Source organism: Lissotriton vulgaris, chromosome 9 (genome assembly GCF_964263255.1).
Source record: "Lissotriton vulgaris chromosome 9, aLisVul1.2, whole genome shotgun sequence".
NCBI classification, from domain to species: Eukaryota; Metazoa; Chordata; class Amphibia; order Caudata; family Salamandridae; genus Lissotriton; species Lissotriton vulgaris.
Genome location: NC_141697.1, coordinates 576093478 through 576119317, shown reverse-complemented (window position 1 = coordinate 576119317; position 25840 = coordinate 576093478). Strand labels below are relative to the sequence as shown.

Genomic DNA, 25840 nt, shown 5'->3' with positions numbered 1-25840 from the left:
AGTTTATCCTGTGCTCGTTTCATGCCACGCATTGAAACCTCCGTGGTTGGATACGTTTGGAGGGTGTCTTTCTACCCACTATACACAGTGGTTTATAAGAAAAAAAAGAAGAAATTGTCAGCATTTTGTATGGTTCTGCCTCAAGGCACTTAATAACAGCAGGAGGTATTCTTACAACATTAAATTAAATTCATTTTATCTCGCAGAGATGAAAGAGAGAACCACAACCACCCCCTCTGGGATTTGAAGTTGCGAGCCAGCGGGTTCAGCAGACCGTTGCCGCCGATTTATCAACATCCCCCCTCGAGTTATTTTAGAAGAAATGACCTTTTTGAATCCCTCTTGGGTGCTTGGGAGGGAGGTGGAAAGTGTTTGCGGGTGGAAGAGGGGTGGGGGCCTGGAGCTTCTCCAGTTCATTGGACGTTGCGCACCTGCCTCAGACACCGAGCACGTGCGTCACAAGCAGGAGCTGCGCGAGCTTCCCTTAAAGGCAGACAGCACTGCACCAACACACTAGCATTACCTTTGCAAAAAAAACTGCTGTCAGCGTCCTTTTTCTGTTCTCCCTCCCTCATCATTTTATTGCATTTATTAGATTACAGGGAGAACCAGAATACGCTAGACTCAGTGGCACGTGGACATGATGAATGTATGATGTTACAACGCATACATTTGCAACAAATGCACTTACAACGCAGTTTTTACATCGCAACATCCACTACAATGCATTCCATTACATCGCATTACACTACGTCGCATTATAAAAACTACTTTTACAATGCATTCCAGTACATCGCATACTACCTTTACAACGCATACCATTACATTGCATTTAAGGTAAGTATTGGATAGTATAGGAGTAAAAATTACTATTCTAACTCCAGGTGGTGCAACAGTAGGGTTAGTGTTGGATAATGTAGGTGTTAAAAATGACTATTCTAACTCTAATGGTATGCGTTGTAATGGTATGCGTTGTAATGCCTGCGTTGTAGTGATATGCGATGTAGTGTCATGTGTTGTAATGGTATGCATTGGAATGCAGGCGTTGTAGTGTCATACGTTGTAAAGGATGTTGCGATGTAATGCCTGCGTTGTAAGTGTAGTGCGATTTAATGGTTGCATTGTAAAGGTTGTTTCCCGGACGTGATAGGATCTTCTACTGACATGAACATCCACAGCCACCACATGCTGCCTTTTTTTGCAAATACTTCCACAGTAACACTGAGCCAATCCCTGTGTATGACATTCCAGTTACAAGAACATGTACATGAATATAACATATATCTTAAGCCATTGCAGTCATAAGTGCAATTAACACATCTGCCCACTGTCCCAGGGCGTTTTACTTCTCTGTATGTGTTGTGTGGATGTATGTGTGTTCCGCTTGTGGTGTTGTGTAATGTGTTTTATGCCTCTTGACAAAGTTCACTACCTTACTTTACTCTCTCCATCCTTTCCCACAGCCCGGTGTCACCCATGCCTCCCTCGCCTCTTGAAGAACGTCTTGTGGCGCTCCAAAGGCCCAAGACCTTGGATCTACACTTGGACCGGGCCTTCGGCACTGGGCGGCGGTCGGGTCTCTATGTGAAAAAAGGCCACCAGGCTGCCAAGGACGCAGCCTATGCCCACCTTCCCGACAGCCAGCCCACCCCAACCCACAAGTCCAAACTATCCACCCGCCTGGACCACAAACCCAAAGACTTCTTGCAACGCCTGAAATTAATCAAGCTTTTCAACCATCACAGCGCAAAAGCCAAGCAAAGTCCATCCAAGGAAAACTACAAGCCGCCTCGGCTTCTGGGCTGCATAAAGGCACAGTCTCCCAATTCGTCCAACCTATCCAGCCCAGAGACTTCTTCTTGTGGTCGGTGGGCTATGCACCCGCTTAAGTGCGGCTGCCGCGGCTGCTGGAGGTTTGCCCGCTGCGAAGAGGCTGCTGGCTTTAGTTGCTTGCCCTCTAGGCCAACCCTTAAGTCATTGAGTTGCTTCTCCAGTGCATCCAGTCTTCAGTCGCTGGCCTGCTCCAGCTGCAGCCCCCCAATGAAGAAGCTGAGTTGCCTGCCATGTGGGTCCGCTCTCAAGTCGCTGGCCTGCCTCACCTGCAACCCCTCCGTCAAGTCGGTCAGCAGCTCCTGCAGCTTTTGCAGTAGCGACCCCATTGTCACCTATGACCCTCAGGGATCCTCCTTCAGCTGCAATTATGATGATGACTATAGCGTGCGCACCATCTGGCCGGAGGAGCTGGCAAAGAAGATGACCAAATGCAAGGTGCACACCCAGGCGCCCATGATCCTAGACTGCCGCAACTTGGTGGAGTACACAAAAAGCCATCTGCAGGGGGCCATGCACTTTAGCTGCTCTGACACAGCCGGGAGGCGCCGCCTGCAGCAGGGTAAGCTGGCCATGTTGGACTTCATCACCTCCCGGGAGGGTCGCGACTCCTTAAAGAGGCTCTGGCCCAAGGAGCCCACAGCAACCTGCAGCGCTAGTGAGCAGGCACCAGCACCCAGCAGCGACCCGCCTCCGAAGCCACCGACCACCCAGAACCTGCACCTGGTACTCAATTCCCTCAACAGGCCATGCCCAGATCCCTCACCTGCAGACAGAGGTAAGCTTAACCGCACATGCGGTGTTCTCCTGGTAACTCCATGCATGACCACTCCCTTTCTCTCCAAAGTGGGTGAATAAGGAATGACCTTGAGAAGGGGTTAAAATGCTAGCACTTGTGGTGTGGTTCTTTAAGTCCTTACCACAACTAAGGGCCTGGTTTAGAGTTTGGTGATATCAGAAAATCTTCAGTTAGTGTAGTGAGTACTACATCCGGAGCAGAATCCAGCTGCTTGAGTTTCCTCCATCACAGTCTCTCTATTTTACAGAAAATGTCGACTTTTATCACAGAACCATAAACTGAACCCCAGAACGTCTGGTAGCACAGGGACCTCTTATTTGTTCTGGATTCTGGTTCTACAATTCCTGAGATTGAAAGCAAAGCTTCCACACAGTTTTCTTACCATCACCTGTACACACAGCCCAGGTCTACACTCTGGCCTCCTAATGTGGAGACAAAGTCAGTATTAGTTTGAGCGGGATATATTTATTTGTCCTGCTAACACTACTTATGAAACAATTTATGGATGGTATTCCATCTAAAAAAGTGAAGTGGAGTTATTTTTTTTTTTTACAGCAAAGGTTTGCGCAAGACTCTTAACCGCAAAACCAGTGTACATCTGTTAGGAGAGTCATTTTTAATATTAATTTATGCAAGACTGTTGAGTTTTCATTGCATACTTGGAAAATATACAATTGCTATATCTCATCCCAGCCTACAGGCTATCCTGGCATATCTGCGGCGCCCCACCCCCTCCTTGGTGTCCAGTTAATGCAAAGGAAATGAAAATTGCATTTGGGGAGTCCTCCAGTTGGCGTAAAGCAATTTTGCATAGAGAACTAAAAACCCTTGCACTGTTCTGCTGTTCTGCTGAGGTTGCAGTACTAGGTGTTAGATCTTGATTGTGTTGGAACTCTCATTTTGGTTCAGTGAATTTGCACTGCTGACTTCCTGTCTGAAATCTTAGGACATGCAGCTCTGTCAGTGAATATGTTTAAAGTGACTTCTATATTTTCCAGGTGAGCCGCTTCGCTATAGTTAGCTGTAAACAAGTCATGGCTTCTCATTAGGCTGGACATCCATCCCTCACTTACTCTCCTGTCTCTTCCAACTAAAAGAAGTGCGTATGGTTTCAAAGTGCCAAACCTGATGTCATAATAGTGCTGCCCTCAACGGCCATCTTGGAACTGTTTCCCTAGTATGTAAACTTTTGCGATGATGGCATAGCATTAGGGCCACCCGATTCTAGATGACATTGGTCAGAGGCATATCAAAAATACTAAGGCACCCTCCTCACACCCAGCCCCTGCCTTTGGAGCACTGGTACTCTACCCCACCAGGCAGAGGTTACTCCTGAGTCCGGAGCTTCTAGTTGCAAGATCCCCCTGTAGCTTACAAATACAGAGGTTCGAGGACACGCTTCTAGCATTTAGGGGCCCCTAAGTATTTTAGTGCACCAACGCTTCACCTCAGGCTTCTGAACACTACAGTTTGGCTGGTGGTCAAAGACTAGAGGTCTAGTACTTAAAGCACAGATAGGAGAACACTTAGAGATGGCTCGACGTGGGATGTCGGTACATCATCCCCACCCACTTCGCAAAAAATCTTTGGTGACAAAGGGGTTTGTTGTAGTATTATCTCCTTTGAGTAAGTCCTACATCAGCTTCACAATTCCATGACTGGGACCTACATGAAACTCACCCAGCCCTGCAGGACCCCTGCTATTCCATGCTTTGGGCCCCACACACATTTGCCACTGCACCTCAGGCTTACACAGGAGCGTGCCTTCTAGTCCAGGGGTGGGCCGAGACCCGGCTCCGCAGATGCCCCTCACTTCTGATCACCTGCCTCGCCAACATTTCCATCATGTGCACAAGGTTGTGGCAGTGCACGTCCGTCCTGCCCCTCAGCCACATTAGAACGACCACTGAAAGTAACATCATGATTGTATTTAGTCAATTTCTGCATTTTTATAAAAGTGCATTCCTGAATGAAACCTGTCTGGGTAAAGCATACTTTGGGGCAAAACATCAATCGTTTCCCCCAACAAGATAACTTTCTGCGACCACTGTGCTTTCTTAGAGGGCGCTACGACACATTACAGAAAATAATAAAGTGTATGTGCAAAGAAAACATGAAAGTTAGTACAAAGGCACCACCTATGAAGTAGCTAAGGAAGGTACATACCAAAACATGAAAACTAGAACGTTCGGATTTAAATCTAATATTAACTACAATGAGATAGGCTCAAAATAGGAACTCAGCTAGAAAGGCATGTGTCCAAAATAAAGGTGAAAGTGATAGGCCTGACTCGAGGAGTGTTAAAGACGGGAGTATATGCCCAAACCAAGCGAGTGAAGAAGAAAAAGCAAAGACCTTTACAACAAAGGGATGGGCCCAAATCGAAATAACAAAAAAATAACTAAGAACGGGAGAGTGGTATGTGAGAAGTACACTAGAAGGGATAGACCCAGTGCTTTAAATGGGCAGGCACTGTCCGGTACTGAGTGTTGTATGGTATTGTAATTATATAGCGCTTACTTCCCCTGACGAGTTGACAAAGCATACCTGTACTTCTTTAACTTGAAAAGAAGAGTACCTGCGCTTTTTCGATCTGTTGCAGTACATTTAATGTTTGTGCACTGGAACTTATCGGGAGCAAATATATACTCTAAATAGAAGGTACCAGCACTTCTGCATTGATACTTAAAGCATTGTAGACAAGTCAAACCGTTACCAAGTATATGCAATCCCAAATGAAGACGCTCAGGATAAAAAGTATGCCATGATAAAAAGAAAGGACGCAAGGGAGAGACCACAACCCCTAAGTACACCAGGAAGAAAAATGTAGACGCAAATTAAAGTGGAGAAAAATTGGGCAGAACAAAGTCCAGAAGTACTCAACAAAGCAAATGAAGGGATTGAAAGGTGAATGACTATGGGAGAGAAAAAGAGTGAGGCCCAAAAAAGAAAGGGACCGCACACATCCGTACCACGTTTTAGGGTGCGAGACGGGGCTGGGTCCTGGCAGCTGTCACTGCCGGCTGACAACTCCGTCTTTTGTGTTGGGGAGCCTCCATCTGCCCCGGGCTGACAGCTGGGTCTGCCCCCAACAAAGGGGCCCGAGGGGTGTCGTGGGCCCCAGGGTGATGTCATCTCATACAGCGGGCACCGGAGCAGCTGGTGTCTTGAGGGCTTGTGTTGTGAGTAGGAGGTGCCCCGCCCACTCCCTGAACTGGGATTAGGCAGCTGAGGTCGGAGGGCATTACCTCATCGCTTGCGGATCCCCACCCTCTTCCTCTGCTGTGCGTGGGGAGGCCTCTGACACCGCAGGCATCCCCCACACATTCTCGGCCTGCCAGTTTATTTATTTATTTATTTATTTATGCATTTTTATATAGCGCGGACTTTACCCGAAGGCGTCAGAGCGCTTCACATTAGGAACAGAAATGAAACATAATGAGAAACATTACAAAAGAGCAGATTACTAAAACATACGTTACTTACATAAGGTAATAGTGACAATTGTGAGCAAACAAAATACTTGAGGTAGTAAAAATTGTGAGCAACCAAAAATACATGAGGTAGTAAAGGTAATAGTGACAATTGTGAGCAAACAAAATACTTGAGGTAGTAAAAATTGTGAAACAACCAAAAATACATGAGGTAGTCAAAAGTGCACAAGAGGAAAAGTGACAAGTGTGCAGTTATAAGAGAAAACAGAGTATAATTTGAGGTATAATACTGCAATAAGTGCTGGCACAAGAACAGGCGTTACGTAGGCAAGGTGGCCCTTGTGCAAGTATCAAAGGTAAAAACATGTGAGAGGTAGCAACCGTGTGTTACATGGGCAAAGTGTAGTGTGCATGTTACAAAAGGGCACCGAACACAAGTACATGGAGAATACTGCAAAAAGGCAGACAATCCCACCACAGGAAAACACTGGGAAGGCACTCCCATGGTCATAGAAAGTAGAAAATATCAGTAGTGGGGAGTCTTCCTCCAAATAGCAAGAGGACGTGAATTACTTTTGGAGCTGTCTCTGGAGGAGGAGAACTTTGAGGTCCCTTTTGAAGGCCTGGGAGGAGGCGGTGGTCCGGAGCTCAGGCGGAAACGAGTTCCAGATTCTCACTGCGTTGCCTGAAAAGGATTGGGCCATTGTTCTTTCCTTCTTGAAAGTGGGAGGTTCAAGCAGTAGATTCTCGGCATTGCGTGAAGGTCTAGAGCCTCCAGAGAGTTTCAGTTTATTCGCCAGGTAGCGGGGAGAGGAGGAGTGCAAGGCTTTGTGGGTGATACAAGCGGTCTTGTAGATAGCTCTAGCCTCGAAGGGAAGCCAGCGGAGGGTGGATAACATCGGTGTGATGTGATCGCTTCTTTTGGCCCCATAGATGAAACGAGCTACTGAATGGAAGACAGACTTAAGTGGAGACAGGTGAGATTTGGGGAGGCCAGTAAGAAGAGAATTGCAGTAGTCTAGTCTGGAGAGGACCAGCGATTGCACCAGGGTTATAAGGTCCTGCTCCGGGAAGAAGCAACGGATTCCCCAAAGAAGGCGCAGTTGGTAGCGAGCAGATTTTGCAATAGAATTGATGTGGGGAGTTAGATTGAGTTTTTTGTCTAGAATGACACCAAGAGATTTTGCGCTGTCGACAATGATGGGTTTGTTGTTTAGTAGATTCATCTGATCCATCCATGATTGAACCGGGGGAGGAGAGAGTGAGGAGGAGAAGAGGAGGAATTCAGTTTTGGAGGGATTCAGAATCAATTGATGAGATGACATCCAGTTTTGAATGGAGTCAAGAGTAGATCTTAGGATGGAGAGATCATGAGTGGAGGCAACCTTGAGGTAGAGTTGAGTGTCATCAGTATAGAGATGATAGTGAATCCCGGATTTGCTTAGGAGGTTTCCCAGTGGTTCTAAGTAGAGATTGAACAGTGTGGGTGCAAGTATAGAGCCTTGGGGAACACCTTGACCCACCGCCACAGGAGAAGAAAGACTGTTCGCTATTTTGATCATTTGAGATCTGTCAGAGAGGAAGGATGCAAACCATTTAAGCACAGTGCCCTCCATGCCCATTCTCTGTTGAAGAATATTGAGGAGGGTGTTGTGATTAACAGTGTCGAAGGCTGCGGAGAGGTCAAGGAGAATTAGCAGACAGGACCCCCCTGAGTCGAGTATCCCCAGCGCATCATCAACCACTTGCAGTAGGGCTGTTTCAGTGCTGCAGTTTTGGATGAAGCCGGACTGACAATTGTCAAGAAGATCATTGTCCTTGATATGACGAGAGAGTTGTTTGGCTACACATCTTTCCGTGATCTTTGCAAGAAAGGGAAGGTTAGTGATTGGGCGGAAGTTGTTGAGGTCATTCGCATCAGCAGTGGGCTTTTTCAGCAGAGGGGTAACCTGCCCAGTTTTGAAGGAGACAGGAAGGGAGCCTTGCCAGAGGGAGAGGTTGATCAGAGTGGTCCAATAGGAGAGGGAATGGGTATAGAAGTCAAAGGCAATGGCACTGGGGATAGGGTCAAGAGAATGGTTGGAGGGCTTTGTTTCGCGTATGCACTTGAGAAGGGCATCTTCAGATATGGGGTCAAAGCTCTGCCAAATGGCTAAGGATTTGCGCTCCTCTGGAGGTGTAGGATGAGCAACCTGATCCACAAGTGATTTCACCTTTCCATCGAAGAAAGTAGCGAAATCCGCTGCTCTCTTTGTAGAATCATCCACCTTGGAGGTTGGGGGAGAGCAGCTCGGAGTCTTGATGAGATCAAATAGTTTTTTGGGTCTATTTTTGGCGGAATCAAGGAGGGTTTTGAAGTGCGTCGCTTTCTCAAGGAAGATGTGCTTGTGGTATTTGGATCTTGCTGTGCGAAGCAAGGCTAAATTGTCAGTGGAAGGCAATTGCCTCCATTGCTTCTCCAGGAATCTTAGCTGCTTCCTTTCCTCATAAAGGGATTTGTTGAACCAAGGTGCTGAGGGAGTGGGCCTTATCCTTTTGCTTTTGAGTGGAGCGACGTTATTAATTTCAGCTGCAAGAACTGTGAGGCATTGGGAGGTGAGATCGTCAACAGCTATGTTCGGGTCTAGCCTTGGAAGTGAAAGCAAAGCTGATTCACAGAGGGGACCGACATCAATGTTTTTGGCATCACGGAACCAGGAGATGGCCCTCTTGGGTTGGCCAAGAGTTATAGAGTGTGAAAGTTGAAGAGAGAATGGGATGAGGTGGTGGTCTGACCAATCTACATGAAAAGGGGTAGTAGTAGAAAGCATGCCTGCTTTAGAAATAACAAGGTCCAGGATTGCGCCCTTAGAGTGGGTTGGTTCAGTGCAGTGTTGAATAAGATCATTTGCCGAGAGGAAGGTGGCCAGTGAGTTCGCAGAGGAGTCTTGCGGTGCGCCCCAGTGGAGATTGAAGTCACCCACGATGGTCTGATTGTCACTTTGAGAGTATTGGTCGCTGATGAAGTCTTTGAGATCTTCTATAAACGAAGAGCAACTACTACGAGGCGGGCGGTAAATGATATGGAATCTGAGCGGTGAACGGTGTTGCAATTGAAGCTCAAGAGAAAGGCATTCAAAGGTGTGGGAGGAGCTGCTAGGAGACGCCTTAAGTTGGAGGGCGTTTCTGAAGATGACTGCAACACCTCCCCCCGTGTTTTCAGTTCTGTCATTCCTAAATATGGAATAACCTGTGGGTAATAGGAGATCAAACATAGAGTGAGAGGTATCTTTGAACCAGGTCTCTGTGAGGAAGAGCATGTCAAGTTTGTGAAGGGTGATGGTGTCGGAGATTTCAAGTTTGTGTTTTACTGCAGATCTGCAGTTGTGAAGCATACAGCGCAGCTCTGTCAAGACTGTTTTGGTGACGGGGGCACTTGGGCTCTGAAGGGTGATCGGGATATTGTACATTTGCGCAGGTGCTCGGGAGGGTTTAGGTGGACGCTTTATTCTGAGAGAGGTGATTGTCGGAATAGTGTAGACAGTGGGGTTGCTAGGGTATGCCTGTTGAAGAAGGGTGGCGTTCAAGGGCTTGTGTGAGTTAACAACGCTTGCAGACGAAGGGTTGAGCTTGGCTGTATTGGGGTGAGGGGGCGAGGTGCATCTCTGGGGAAGTTGGGAGGGGGTAGAGGTGCATGGAGGGGTGGGGATCTTAGAGCATAAAAGTGAAATGGCAGCTGTAAGCTGAGAGATGGAGGTGATCAGAGAGCCTAGCGTATTTTCCAGTGAGAAAGAGGCAGAGCACGGAAGGTTGGGTGGCTCGATTGAAATAAGGGGGGGTGGAATTGGTGGTGGACGGCAGGGAGAGGTGGGGGGACAGGGGGTGTGTTGGGGGGTGGGGTTCACAGGTGGGGAAATGTGGAGGTTGGGAGCGGGAGTAAATGAATTGGGGGTTAAGGGAGAGTTGTCATTGTTGGTGTTGCAAGAGAGAGAGGAATTAGGGACAAATTTAGAGGGAGAAATGTGCGGAACACGTCAGTCGGGAAGTAGGAGGGGGGAGGCCTGTGTGGCGTCATGGGAGTGTAGGAGGTTTGGGCGGAAAAGAGGTGCATTGGTTGCGGAGGTCCTGTCAGTTAGGAGAGGTAGCAGTGAGGGAACGGTCATCTGGCAGAATGAGGGGGGTTGAGAGAAAGGGAAGTTGAGGAGGGGAAGTGGTTCTGCTGGGCCCGAGGGAGGGAGAAGGAAGGTGTTCCTAGGAGGGGAAAGGGGGTAGTGCGGCAGTACTGGAGGAGTAGGAGGGAGGAGAGAGATGCAGTGGGAATGTGGCAAACACGGGGTGAATGACGAGGGAATGAAGGGGTGGAGAGGAGGGACGGAAGGAGGGCTAAGGGGAGCATAGAGACAGTTAATTGGGGAAGAGTGTTGGAGGAGAGGTGGACTAAAGAAGGGGGTGATGGGAAGAAGTATGGGGGAGGAGAATAGATTGGAGTATCGTGATAGTTCAGATGGGACGAGGAGTGTGTTAGCTAGTGGTAAGGCTGAAGTAATGCGGGAGGGGACATACTGTGGAGGGGGAGGAATAGGAGATGAGGTAAGTTGGGGGGGAAAGGGAAGAGGGCCGACCTGCGCTTCTCGAGAGTGCAGCCAGTTTGAGTGGGGTGGGGTCGGCGGAGGAGAAAGGGAGTAATGGGTGGAGCTGGAAGGAGAGTCAAGGGGGAACCCGGTTGCAGAGACGGGGAGTAAGGTGGGGAAGAGGTGGTCAAAGAGCGAGAGGCAGGAGTCTTTGCCTTGGATCATGACAGTACCGTTGTTATAGAGTGAGATAGTGAGGTAGCCATTGAAGCACCCAGAGGGGGAAATTTTTAGTTGTTTCACATAAGGGATAGAGGAGGAGGAGGTGACGTTAAGGGAATTGTAAAAACTGTTGGACCAAGAGGGGATGTCGCGAGTGAAGAAGATGAAATCGTTTTTGAGCCTCCCCAGACGACCATTGTAGAATTGATCCACAAAAAGGGAGTCCGGGAAACGTTCAATAGTGTTATGCTTAAGTCTTTTTATTGTAGCTTTAGTCTGGTCGGGAGGATAAATGATTTTGTAGCAATTGGCTCCAGTCTTAACTCGAGAGGTGGCCATGTTGGGAAGCTGAGGCGAAGGAGGGTGGGGGAGAGATGAGAGGGGTGTTGCTGGGAGAGCGGTAGTGAGGAGAAAAAAGAGGGCAAAAAGGGGGCGCATAATCCAAACGGTTCTGGTGGAGAAACCGAGTTAATGTGCCGTCAGGCTGTAAAAAGACCTAAACGATGCAGCTGGCACTACTCGCTGCGCAGCTGTAAAAGTCCTAAACGGTGCAGCTGGCACTATTTCCTGCGCAGCTGTAAAATTGTTCAAAATAAATACCACACAGTTAATGAGGAGTTGATGAGGATGACTGACTAGACTAAGATGGCCACCAAAGCGGTGGACTAGTCTAAGATGGCCGCCAAAAAGGAGAGTAGGGAGCCAGAAGTATAAGTCCTTTGTCTGTTGTTATTGGGTTTAGCAAGTCCAGTTTCCCTTTCTCTTAATGGGCAGGTCAAGATGGTCCATCTTCTATGTTGCTGCTTTCATGTTGCTGCTTGGTGGGGAGGAGAGAGGAGGAGGAGAGAGCCTTATCTCAGTGCAGGTGACCCCTGACCGAGTTGGTATGCAGCCTCATGGTCATCTGTGGGCAGTGGGGCGATTTATTACTCTAGTTTATAGCCCCCGCCATTTTAGCCAAGGGAGAGACTCTGCCACGTCGACGAAAAACCCTTTGTTAGGGGGAAACTACCATTTGATCAATCTAGGCAGCGAGGGGGAAAGCCGGCATACATGTGTAGAAAAGTGACAAAAAGTTAAAAAAGTTATGTACACACACCTTTAGGGCTGCGGGCGGCCACTCGTAGTGAAACCCCAATCTTTTCCAGTGCTTGAGTCACACTAGGGGGAAAGCTCCGGTCGTCTTCCGTCGTCCCCTCAGTTCCTGCCTGCCTCAGGGCTCACGCCAGCAACTCCCCGGGCGGCGGCGCCACACTTCCAACTCCCGGCGCAGCCCAGGCAGCAAAGCAACAGAGGCTGTCCCGGTGTGTGCATGAATGGCGGTGGCAGGGTGGCAGTCTTCAGGGCGTCGGGGCAGCTCCTAGACCAAGCCTGCCTCAGCTCGAGCCGCCCGTCTCAGGGTTCCTGCCACAGGGGAAGGTCCGGTGTCAGGGACTGTCCCGGTGTGTGCAGTGACTGCGGTGGCAGGGTGGCAGTCTTCAGGGCAGCTCCTAGACCAAGCCTGCCTCAGCTCGAGCCGCCCGTCTCAGGGTTCCTGCCTCAGGGGAAGGTCCGGTCCGGGAAGGTGCTGTGTCGACGGGCTGTTTAGAAGGGCTGTGAGCAATTTGGTTTGTCAAAGCTTTTGCGTTTTTCATCTATTTGAACTATCCACCCCCTAAAATAACCCAACTCAATTGGAAGTTAAAGGGGTAAGTAGCTATTTCTTTCTCAGTTGTAGTATGCTATTTCTAGGGTTAAACAGACCAGATCGTACAGGCCTCAGATACCCACCAGGTCCCCCACCTTATACCATTCTCAGACAGCAGAGCTATCTGTTCGGTTTGCACAGACTCTGTCACTCTTGTCTCGCACAGCTGAACTATCCCCGTGGTTACACACAGTGTTCAGGCTGAGGCTTAGGACAGCAGTGCTAGCTCTCACCTTAAACCTCACCGCAACATACTGCAGAGCTACCCTGTAGGTGATACAGGGCTCGTGTTTCAAGTCTAAAATAGCTGAGCTATTGCTATGGTTTTGTTTCCTATAGTATACGCCACATTACACAGACCTTACAGACTCTTGTCTCGGTCAGCAGAACTATCCCTCTGGTTCCACAGGTCTTCCGCGCGCTGACAGCAGAGCTCTGTCAGTGTACGGGGTTCAGAACAGTACATTCGCCTCACTTGGCTCTCACAGGCACATGCTGAATGGCTTTCCCTCAGGCCAGGTTGATCTTTTTGGCTCAGGTCTTGGACAGCAGAGCTATTACAGAGAACTCTTAAGTCAATGGACCTATCTCTCTGGTTGCACCAATATCTTTCCTCAAAATTCAAGAACCCATCACACGCAGGACTCTGACAGCAGAGTTATTGCTCAGGTTACACCGACTTAGAAGACTGATCTCTAGGGCAGATCTTTTCTCCGTGGAAGGTGAAGGCACATCAGAGCGATCCCTTAGGTTACACCAACGTAGATGACTCTGATCTTTAGATCAGATCTTCCCTGCTTAAAGGGCGTAGGCATAGTCTTTCTTTGTTCTCTGCTTCCATTGTCTGTGGTGGGGAATGTCTTTTTTGGCCTCTCCTTTGCCTGGTGTTTGTCAATTTCTTGCTCGACAGGACTTTCTCCCTCGATAGCCAAGTTTGCTTTTGTGCATCTATTGTTCTGGGAGTTTGCTCCTTCTGTCTCCCCTTGCAGCTAGGAAAGGCACTGAGTGCAAGTGAAATAGCATGTTCACTCTGGAATCCAGGCCCGCTGGAATTCTGCGGCAAGAGAGAAACAAATGGTGCCGCAGAGTTAAAATTATGCGTCTAGACTAGACACATTATGGAGCACCACGCGGCACTTTTTGTGCCAGTATCACTTCGTTATTTTGTCATTTTTACAACGTTAGCACTCTCTGGGCAAATGTTGCTCATTATTGGTAGCAATTTAACACCCAAAAGCAGCCATCAGCAAAGGAAATGGGACGTATCACTGGGCGGTGACGAGCCTACCAGTGCGCAGCAATACACGTGGTGGCATTTTTAGTTACATTCGATCCGTTCGAGCTAGAAACGATTTTAAATGTTTTTTAAAATCTGCAGTTATGAAGAAGATGAATTATGTAGCAAATGCTGAAAACCTGCAAGTATGCAAAAAAAAACCCCACCAGAATCACATATTTCCAGTGGCTCTGGCAATTACTCATAAACCTATGGAGACAGGACCATGTTTGGTTGCAAAGTGGCTGTAGTTTGTTTTGTAACATCTAAGCCAGGGGTCTTCAACCTTTTCTGTACCAAGAGCTACTTTTGTTCAATGAAACTCATCCCTAGCTACTAATACTATTGATGTAAAAGTGAACACCCCATCCAAGAGTGTCAGCAGTGATAAGATCGGTGCACTAGGCAGGGTTTCCAGCAATAATGTCAAAAATGCTTTGAAAATTCGAACTGAAATATTACATGGGTAGTGCATACAAATCATAGCTGCAACCCTCGTATCACCAAGGTATAAATATGAGTAGTTAATCTCAAATAATTATCTTAAACACATTTTGAAAATCCAACTATTTTTCCACAGAAAGAGGTGGGAGCACACTGCTAACCTCCCAGTACAGTTCGCCCCTTAGCATTATGGTAAATGCAGTTTGTAGTGCATGCTTACTTGGTATTTTGCTGGAGTGTTCCACCAGAGTTGGTGCAGATTAGTGCTGTCTTCTCTAGACATATGTGTTTCTGGATTTTATCCGTCATCAGTAGAGATCAAAAAACGATTTTCTTTTGGGGTTGCCGAGCAGGCTGCCACAATTCTTACAGGTCTCAATACCTCTCTCAGGCGCACAGGTGCATCTCCACTAGCTTGTCAGCTCACTAGCTCAAGGGAGCCTTTTTGAACAGGAAGGGGTGGGAGCACACTGCTGACCTCCTAGCACAGTTCGCCCCTTAGCATTATTTAGAGATGTACATCACTGACCTGCACCAACTTTGGTGGAACACTCCAGCAAAATACCAAGTGTGCACTACAAACTGCATTTATCATAATGCTAAGGTGCGAACTGTGCTGGGAGGTCAGCAGTGTGCTCCAACCCCTTCCTAGTATTCTACAGACATTGGCTTACGAGCTGTGAAAATATACACATTTTCTTCTTGACTACGTGCTTTTTCATTTTGGTATACTTATAATATTTCAACCACGCAAAAGCTTCGATAGTCGAAGGCTGGGATTCACACAGGAGAGCTACGCGCAAGTAGCTGGAGAGCTACTAGTAGCTCACGCGCTACTCGTGGGGGACACCTGATCTAGACAGAAACTTGAGGAGGCGGGAGTTGACTGCCAGCTTTAACGTGAGCATGATAAATTGAGTGTGCGCAATTGATAGACAAACTTTTATGTCTTGTACAGTGTGATACATATTCTTTTTCAACAGCATTGACAAATAATAAAGAATATGTGCAAAATATTAGTTACTAAGGCGGTGGCATATTCAGGTATTTGCACCTGATGTCCTCTAGCGGCGGGAGCAGTTTGTGATCTCGGCCCAACACTATCCTCCCAGCAATTGTAGACCCCTCCTAGTGAGCAATCCTGTTTACAGCACTGGTTGTCACTAAGATTATTTTTCTAAATCTAATCGGCGATCACTTGACCAGTCTGCAGCTTCCAGAAGTGCAATGCTGGGGAGCTCCTGCTGTTTGGTTTGATAGAATGTTCATCCTAACAGTGTCCACTTACTATTTCTATAGTCTTCTCCATGCCCCATTTTGTAAAAAAAAATCTGAAATTAGGTGTGCATGATGACTTGGAATGTAGAGTACAGTAATGAGCAGACGCCGGCTTGGTTGTTTGTGTACTTTTGTTTCATTAAGCAAATTTGCGATGCACCAATTAATGAGGCAATTAGGAAGCAAAACTTTTACATAGCAAGGAGTAAATTCCAATGTATGGGCATTCAGATGCTGTCGATTGCATCCTGGGAGGGAGTGAGGAGTTTCTCATTCCTGGAATGGAGGTTTGGGCTGGGATGTGATTGACAAGCTTTATGGCTAGGTTGGAGCGGTGCCGTAGATGGCTTGGACGCCAGGGTTGGTAGAGTTCTGTTTTTTGACTGATGACCAGCCTGGTTCATATCATTAAAAGGCGGTTGGTCAGATTAAAGACGGAATGAATGGCAACATTTTTGCTTTGTCTAGAGGAATAGGGAATGAGGTAGATCAAATAGGAGACTCTTGCAATGGTATAAGTATCTCGTGACTAGAGTGTTCCTTGTACATTGCCCCACTGGCATAGGAGTAAACCCCATTTTGTTAAGTTCTCTTGTCTGCGGCATCGAGTTGATTTGTCTTCTTCTCTATAGGGTTCCAGCTGAGTGCTGTGGTTCCTCTTCTTAAAGCACAATATTCTAATATTAACTTCCACAAAAAGTTTCCCATGATCCACTGGGCCTTTTTACTCGTCTTGTAAAGACCTAATAGGAGCTTAGTGTGCGGTTACTTTCATACCATGCATGGAAGACACTCTGGTGATATTTGATGCCATTTAAAGTCCGGCTGTGTTGGTTTAGAGGAAAGACGTGTGATCATCTTCGTGTTCCAGGACATAAAGGTTCAGAAGGATAACTGCAGTGGCCAGCTTTTTTCAATGAAACTCACGTTGGCGCCAATGGGAACTCAGTAAAAAAACATTATTTCTTCATTGCTCTGCCCGTTGAACTAAAGCCAGGCATCCAACAGCTCTCTAAATGGAGGTGACATTTACTATTCTACAGGGGCCTGCCCAACTGTCACAGATTTGAGTAAACTATTTTAGTAGTTGGCATTTCCCAATTGTAGCACCTTGGCGTTCTGAGAAGAAACCATTCTTACTTCCTCAGGTAACAGCCACAGTTAATTCAGCTGTGGGGATGTCCCTTATGCCACACCAATGTGTTAACTTCAGCTCTTCAGCCAGGAGTTTTGTAGTCCGTGCTAAAATTAGATTTAGCCTGGGGAGTGTTCCCTCGCCCAGTAACATCTTGGCATGTCTTTCCTCTTAATACCCTCCATCTTTGATAAACTGGGTTTGACTTCTGCAATTTGGAACTTTCCCATTTTGCTGTTGGATGCATTGCAACTTTCTATTGGAAGAATTAGAAAGCAAAGTCACTATATATAAAAACATTTTATTTTTAAATGTACTTGTCTTAACTGCAGGGGAACGATACACTTGAGTTCATCCAGGAAATACTGTTAAATCCCTTAATAATTGAAGAATAGCAATTGGGGTGAATTTTGAAATATAGGGTGTGACGAATAACATGTGATAGATCAGTTCAGATTATCTTGGGAATCCAGGACACCATTTGCTAGAGAGGCTGCCAAGTCAGTTATCTGGGAGGCTCCCAATCCCGTGGCTCTCTGGAGTTAAGAACCAACTTTTGTTTAACAATGGAAATTTGGGCTCCTTCACTGCTAATTATTATTTTTGTTTTTAAAAGTGATTTACAATCTTTGTTACTTCATGTATCTTTCTTAAATCCCTCTTCCTAGTTTTTTCCAAAGGTAATTTATTGTGTGTGGCATTTTTAAACATAGTTATTGTTTTTGAAAATGTGGCTGTCATATTTTTGTTTTACCTAAAATAGGTTTACTTGTATTTTGGATCTCCACAGACAGCTGGGGAGCACAAAATCAATCAAATTGTGTTTAGTTGGAAGGTGATGGCATTTTGTAGAACAAAAACCCCAACGGTAAAAGTTTAGTTCACCACAACTTTACGAGTTGTGAGGCACCCCATCTTCAATGTTGAGGGACACCAAGCAATAGAAGGGCTGGTTAGCTCCCTGGGTGGCAAGCCCTCTGCAGTAATATGCACTAAAAAGATCCTGAAGAGAAAGTCCATAAACTTTGTCTCACTGTTGCACATCACATAGAAGTTACACGGAAATCCAAAAATGTGCATCAAAGTTTTACAAGTATATTGGTCAAACTGTAAATCATGAGTTAAACCCCACTTTGTGTGTTCTGCAGGTACCAGCAGCACTTCTGAAGAAGACCAGGAGAATCCACAAGATGTAATCTCCCGGCCAGTGGAGAACAGCGGGGCGTTGCTGACCCCTGACATTGAAAACGCAGAGCTGAGCACAATCCTCCCCTTCCTTTTCCTGGGGAACGAGCGGGATGCCCAGGACTTGGAGAGCATGTTGGGCCGAAACATTGGCCATGTCATCAACGTCACCACCCACCTGCCTCTCTACCACTTGGAGTCCAGCAACGTCCGCTATAAGAGGCTGCCAGCCACCGACAACAGCAAGCAGAACCTGAGGCAGTACTTTGAGGAGGCCTTTGAGTTCATTGGTAGGTGGCAAGTCAGGCTAGGGTCGGTCCTGGATTTGTCTCCTATATTCCCATATATTGGCATGACTTTGCGTACTGTCTCATGAAACAGTGATCCAGGAGATGGTTGGTGGCCTCACTTGATTGTGAGCAAAGCAATAAGGGTTGTACTCCTCCTTTGTTGGGTTTGATGCTTGATTATCATTTGGAGGGGAGGGGGGATAGATGGCTGCATGTAAAGAAAATTAAAATGACTTGTTTCGCACCTATTGCTTGATCGTATTTCACTTTTGCTCTTTCTAAGCTCTGTAAATAACATGCGTTACTATTACCCAATTGAATGTACTCATTTTAATGACCTCGGAAATATGGAAGTCTGAATGAACTTTATCAGTATTAAAACTTGTGACAAGTGTAGGAGTGCATACTTTTGCAGAGTTTCCAACTCACTGATCCATCCTGCTGTCTTACATCCTCACAAATAAAATCTGAAGGGCAGAAGTGTAAACCACGACAAAGCTAAGTCAACCTTTAATCCTTCATTGGTTCAAAAATGTAGCACAGTTAAGCCAGAAGGTTGGATCCGTGAGTTGAAAACTCTGCAGAAGTATGCACTCCTACACTTGTCGCAAGTTTAAATCCTGATGTTCATTCAGCCTTCCATCTTACCGAGGCCATTAAACCAAGTGCATTAAATTAGGTAATAGTAACACATGTTATTGATAGAGTGTAGAAAGAGCAAAAGTGAAATAAGATGCACTGTGTAAAAAAACAAGTTCTTACTATTTACTCATTGAACCTACTTGTGTGTGCAGTGGGAAGTACGAAAGGCAGATGTAGCAGAATGTTGGGTGTGCATTTTTGTCCTTGATGGATGTTGACTGCCTTACTGCCTGAGCATAGGGGGTCTTTGCTCGCGGAAAGGCGATGACCATTGGTATTTCATTTTTAACCCAGTGTGTTACGGAATGTTGCTTGCGTGTTTCCCCAAGTTGAGCCACATAGAGCTTTACCACCTGCTTGGGAGGAGTCTCTTGGTAAGGAACGGAGATGGCCATTCTATTGAGTTGCGTACTGTGTGTTAGGTACTGCCTCCGCCCAGCAGGACCCCGTTTGTGAAGTCTCTGGGCGGGTGAAGAGAGACAGGAAGTTTGGCTTGTGTGTAGCAGCACGTCGGGTGTATATGTCCATTTTTGGTCATGAGAAGAATGTACCACTGGTTTGTGAATGGCTCTGTACCACAGTGTGTAGCAAAACGTTAGATGCTGTTCCTCCAAAGCGCCAAGTAACACATGGTTTAGCACCAAATTGTGAGGGATTTTTGGCTTTTTCCTCTGGTTGTGCAACAGAGTATGTATCAGAATGTCAGCATGTCCGTGTGGGCTCTTTCTGGACTTTTCTGTCTGGTTGCCTGAATGGGGTAGCAGTGTCTGTCCCTTGTTGGGCTATGGGAGGTTTTCTCGCTGGTGAGAGGCGATCACTGTGCTATCTGGTTGTTTATCCGCATGTGGGAGGGCTATATTGTTTGTGGGGACTTCTTGGTGAGGAAGGAGATGACGGTTCTTTTTGTCTGCTTGCAGAGGAGGCCCAACAGTGCGGCAAGGGTGTTCTTGTGCACTGTCAGGCAGGCGTCTCGCGCTCGGCCACCATTGTAATTGCCTACCTGATGAAGCACACCCTGATGACCATGGGCGACGCCTACAAGTACGTCAAGGGCCGACGGCCAGCCATCTCTCCCAACCTCAACTTTATGGGGCAGCTGCTAGAGTTCGAGACGGACCTGAACTCCGGGGTCACGCCTCGCATCCTTACGCCGAAGCTGACCGGGCTGGAGACTGAAGTGTAGAAGTGCGCAATCACAGAGGGTGGTTGATCTCAGGACATGTTTTTAGGTGTGGGGGGTGAAATATGGGTGAGGGGAGGGACAGGAGTAGGGACAAGAGCGTGTGCAATAATGAACTATGGTGAATCTTAACGCAAAGCCGGGCGCAACTTGAACTCCCAAGGAGGACAACCCGCTCGTCCTGCCCACTCCTGCAATAAATGAGTGGGGACAATTGATGTGGCTGCAAGAGGGGAAATGGCCCAAAAGACTCGATCCAAGACAGACACAAGGGCAGTACCTCCTTAAAGGATGTGTAAGTGACTTCAAATTTCAGCTGCTGTTCCTTTATGGTATGTAGAAAGGAAAACGACTCTGCCCAACACTGAGAAACGAGGACTTTTTCTCTTCTGTGACAGAGTTCTTGTCGGCTGCAGCACCACTCTTTTTCCATCTTCATTATGGCTGCTACTTCTCTTCGAGGTCATGCAAGAGTTGGAAGAGGGGCTTGTAGGACCCTCCAGCCCACCAGCACAAATGTGGGGCGATACATTCTAATTGTAGGTACATTTATCTGAGCCAGTACAGGGGTTTTGTTATACCTGTAAGCCACCCAGGGGACGGATAGAGAGCTTTTTGTGACCAAGTTCTCCCCTAAAAGGGATACAGAGACTGGGGTCTCCTGTTATTTAATTACTTTGTGTGTATATGTAATATATTTGTGTTTCTTCTTAGAAAATCTCAGGATTACAGGTTTCTTCCAGGCTCGCACTGTGGACCGGATACAGTGACAGGATAGATTGAGTATGCAGATGATCATACAGAGATTTAGGATATGGGGTGTAAATTGGAGCCACTACTCAAGTCACCTCTACAAGGTTGCCCAACTGCCATGCTGTGAATATCTTTGCAGCCCAAAACCACCCTTAAAATGAATTTGTGTGCCTTTTCTCTCAAAAACATGATGTAACTTACTTGCTATTTGCAGCCACTAAATTTAATTTTCTACTTGAAGTAAACGTCAAAACTGACTAACAGAAGGTTAGTCTCAACTAGGCCGTTACACAAATGCGTAGGTGAAGAGGCTTGTGAAGGTTGTACAAAATAACATAATAATTTCCCCCTTCAACCCTTCCAGACACATACTCAACGTTGGTATTACATAAAAAATAAGTCTTGGCGGTTTTTGAGTGCACATTTTTCCTGGAAATCGAACATTGTGCCAATGAACAATGGTCCACTTATCTGTTAATTTCCACTTTGTATCCCTGACTAGTACCATTAGCAGAAGAGTTGTTATTGTAAACAAATCACATACAAAAAATAACAATAAAATTAGCTGACCATGCCTACCTGTGGCCTTTTCAAATCTGACTAGAAGAAGGCAGACATTTAAAGGACACCCAAAGCTTTGTCCTTGTCTTTTAAATGTGAGATATTGTTCTATTATTGAAAGTGGATTTGTTTTGGGCATATCAGTTATAATTCTAGTCGTACTCTGCCCTCAGCCGCTAAAATCTAGGTGTGTTGTTTCACTAATTCAGTCCAACACATTTAGCATGCCTTTTGTCCACCTAAGAAAAGCATGAGGATCCCGCTGTGCTTTGAACTAGTGATGCTCGTGTCCACAACCAGTGGTCTAACTATGGAAGACATATGACTGGCTGTAACATTTAAAGTCACCAACAACTCTATTCATGAAGAAAAAGTTACCATCTGTACATAAACCTCCTTACACCATCATTCCCTTCTGTCAGCTGCGGCCTGTGTCGGTAAGAGCGATGGGAGGGGGAGGATTTCGACAGACGACAAGAGAAAATTAATTATTTATTGAATTTTCCCTCGTGGTCGACTGCTGAAACCTCCTCCCTCAACCAGCCCCACCGCTCTTACCTGTACGGGCCGCGGCTGCTTTCTGTGACATTACACTGTACGATGTGGAATCAGACACAACTCACAAATTTTATTCAGTTGTGTGAGGGCATTCAGGAGGACATGAACAACTTGCCCAGCTTTGCGATTTATTTCTATATTTACATCTCTGTATCCATCATCTTTTGGTTTTGAGAAAAGAGGCGCACACATTTGTCGTTGTGGGAACAGAAAGTGGTGGAATTTTTTTATAAGGTTTTTTTTATTTTTTAACTTTTGTTTCTAGGTTGCCAAAGTCCAATGGAAGGACTGCAGCATTTTGTATTCGCGCCAACCGGGAGGCATGAGCCCCATCTAATGCTAAAAATGTAATCCACATGTAACAGACTGCCAAACTGAGCCATGGAACAGTAGCACCTTGAGGCATGAGTGGTCATGGTGGTCGCTTCCCTCTAATGTGCCACTGCCAGAGTCAACATAGCTTCACTCCCCGGCGTGCAGGGTCTTTAAGAAAATATCTAAGGGCACTCAACAGGGTCAATTAGCATCCAGAAATAGCACCTAGGAAGAACAGGCCACTTATCTCATTTCAGCACCATGTGCCCTCCAAGAATTTACATCCACAAACATGAAAGGGCTAAAATGGCACTATCTATAGTCATCTCTGAGACCATTCCCTTAGTCTTCCACCTAAACTGCCTTACTGATGTACTCTCCCAAAACAAATGGGGAGAAAAAGACAACACGTGGCTGAAATGTTCAAAAATATATGCATTAATGAGGGGCAGCCCGTAAGATGCAGGCATACCTACCACTCTTCTTCTTTCTTGCAAGGTAGGGGTGCCACAGTATTTAAGTTTTTATGATGTCCTGCAAGTATATCGACTCCGCAATACTGACTTTATCGTCGAGGCAAATAGATGTGGAGTTAGAACATTAAATCCAAGCTTCTCTTTATATGCATCTCCTTTTGGCTATGTTGGTAGTCAATATAAGTGCAGGTGGAAATTATTGACCTCAATATTGTGACCAATAACCCTTGCAAGAAGCCGGTGTGCAGTTGTACTGTCCAGTTTAGACCTTCCTCTGTGAAAGCCCAGTTGGTTTTCTTGGAAACCCAGGGATTTCAGAGATGTCGACGAGGCTTTGAAACTAGTGACTGAAAAAGCTGAGCCGCTTTGTCTGTACATTTCTGAGAGACCTCTCATTTCAATCTGCCTGAGCCTGAATCCAGTTGAGCTGTACAAAATTTCCCAATAGGCTACCTGTCTGCCTCTTATGCGTCCTTTTACTGTCCCCATTGGAAGTCCGTTTGTAACTGCGACAAGAGCATGAACATCAAGTAGCCAAGTTTAGCCTCCAAATGTCCCTGTCCTAACCTAGTCATGACATTTTGCGAAGCTATCACATTGGAGCTTGTTTGGCACTTGGCATTGTTTTGTTAATTTGTGGCAAGTACATAACCTGACTGAGACTAAGGGCTGGGTATTTTTGCTTGTGTACGAGATGCAATAAGCCATGTCTGCTCACCTGCTTTCCTCCTCCATTGTTCTCTCTGCCAGTCACTGTGAACAATTTACTGTTACTTTTAGGCAATTGAATCTTCCTCTTTGAATTGCAGGCGTCACACGAAGACCTTCAGTGGCTCTCGCGCCACAATTTACAAGCCTCTGTCTTCATTACGCATCCGTACGAATTGACATTTTAGTGATTGTATGATTTGTTTGGTATTTAATTCAATTCTTATTTCTCTAAAGCCGGTCAATGGATAGCCCAGGAAATTAGACATTAGTGTCTGATGCCTTCCTTTTTAATGCAACTTGTTTACTTTGCCAGTTGGTGAGTCAAGTTGTGCCAACGCCGGAATAAGCTAGTCCTTTGGTGTTGCCATTTCACCCATTGAAATTTTAGTCTTTGATTTGCACCCTTGAAGGCTCCTGGGCATTCTAAGCACTATTTGGGCCTGCTGAAACTTACACAGATACATCTACAACATTCTGAGTAAAAAACACTAGGGGCCTCATTTATGAAAAGTGACGCATCGCTGCGTGAAAACAGCGATGCGACACTTTTCACTGCGCACTCCTTGCGACACCAATGATGCGTCATATTTAATGTATGACGCATCATGTCGCAAGGACTTACAGATACGTCAGTATTTCTGACGCATCTGTAAGCGCAAAAGTGACGCATTGCTGGAGTGTGTCACAAAAGTGACGCATCTCCAGCAATGCGTCCTTTCACATGGGGAAAGCCCCATGTGAAAGGGCTTGCGTCAGTCTTACGCCTGCTGTGAGGCAGGCGCAAGATTTTGACGCAATAGCATCCTAAAAGTGACGCAGTGAAATCTCATAGATTTCACTGCGTCACTATTACGAGGCTTTTTGCGGGGGAACGCCCCCTCTGCATACATTATACCTGACGCAGGTATAATGTGGCGCAGGGGTTTAAAAAGTGACGCATCTACCTAGATGCGTCACTTTTTAAATATGGCGCAACAAGGCGCATGTTTTACGCCGCAGATGCGTCACAAAAAGTGACGCATCCGCAGTGCCAAACTGACGCAAGGCCTCATAAATGAGGCCCCTTGTCTAAAGATTTGATTAAACCAATGTCTAGAAACTCTACAGAGCCATTCCTGTATGTGCTACGTGGCCTCATTTTCTAATGGTCTGCGGAGAATCTGAAAGGATTTATTTAATAGTAGTTCCCATTTATATCACAGGAGAAATTGCATCTCTGTGTAGGGGAAAGAATGGTCGAAGGAGGAGGGAGGATGACAAAATATAAAAAAAATGGAAAAGCAGAACTGTCAGGGAACGTGTGCAATTATTTTGTCTTCATTTGTGTAGCGTATTTTCTGCATTTTCCCTTTTTCTGGAAGAGTCTTGTGAATCTAGGCACCCTCTGACATCCAATGTTAATGTCTTGTATTCTTTAATGACTTTTTGTTATTTATTCATTTTGGTATCTGTAATATTTATTGACCGCCAATATCGGAAACACTAGTAATTTATTAAAAATAAAGATTGGAGGTTTTGTAATTAAACACAGATATTGTGTGCTATGTATTTTGCATGTCAACAGTAAAGTACCATACTATCGTAATTTGCAAATCGCCAAGCTGGACCACATGATGTTTCATTTAACATGCTTTTTGAGTGACGGATTACTGTTCCGTTGCATGTTTATGCCTATTACCACACATCAGAATTTCAAGTTTTGCGATCAATAAATTCACTCCAATTTTCCCCTGATAAACTTTGCTCGATCAAATATGCTGATATTTAATTGAAAAAAAACAATTACTGACCAATGCAGAATTGGGTGTGGTAATCGCCGAATTCTGCATTTGATTCCATAGTGTGTCAACTTGAATACGTGCTATTTACTGCTCCAAGAGGGAGGTACTAAAGTGTTTTGCTCTTGCAGCTTACTGATAATAGATTCTACTGTTGGATTAATATCTTTTTAAAATATTAAGCAACATGGTTATTATGGACACAAGATTAAATTTAGATTCCTTTAAAATTTAAATTTCCGAATAGATTCCACCAAACCGGCCAATTAAAAATACTGAAAAGAACCTTTTTTCTCCAGAATTTCAAGTAATATAGATAAACATTTTTCTGTTTAGGTAGTTGTTTAAATCTGAGACATTTCTGAATATAATCTGAATTGGATCGGCAGATATATCTACACCTCAAGACGGAAGGCGAGCATTTGAAAGGTTTTAACTGTAGCAACAAAAACTTGTTCCTAGAGCTCCAGGTATCTTTCCAACCTTGATTGGAAGACCTCTATTTTTTTTACTGCCTACGTGAAAAGTTACCCATTCCACCGTTTCAAGATTAGGCATACTCTAATTCAATAACCTGTCCAAGAGTTTTTCGTGCACTGACTTTCTCTCAAAATTAATTCAAACCTAGTAGCAACAGTATTTTGTATCCAAAGTTTGAATGAAGAATTTTCGATTTTAAACATTTTTCGATGTTCAAAATGAGAGCATGTTGACACCTGACACAAAGCACCCTGTC

The 25840-nt window shown here is 45.7% G+C and overlaps 1 protein-coding gene across 1 annotated transcript in view; it reads left to right on the top strand.

Moving 5' to 3' along the window:
- Window positions 1-24133, top strand: part of LOC147691862 (dual specificity protein phosphatase 10-like) — a 56852-nt gene extending 32719 nt beyond the window's left edge. The window contains exons 2-4 of the mRNA XM_086938136.1: window positions 1464-2608; window positions 17804-18130; window positions 19690-24133. Coding sequence (XP_086794262.1) covers window positions 1477-2608; window positions 17804-18130; window positions 19690-19955 — 1725 coding nt within the window. The 5' untranslated portion in view covers window positions 1464-1476 and the 3' untranslated portion in view covers window positions 19956-24133. The remainder of the gene's footprint in view (window positions 1-1463; window positions 2609-17803; window positions 18131-19689) is intronic.
- Window positions 24134-25840: the final 1707 nt, after the last annotated feature.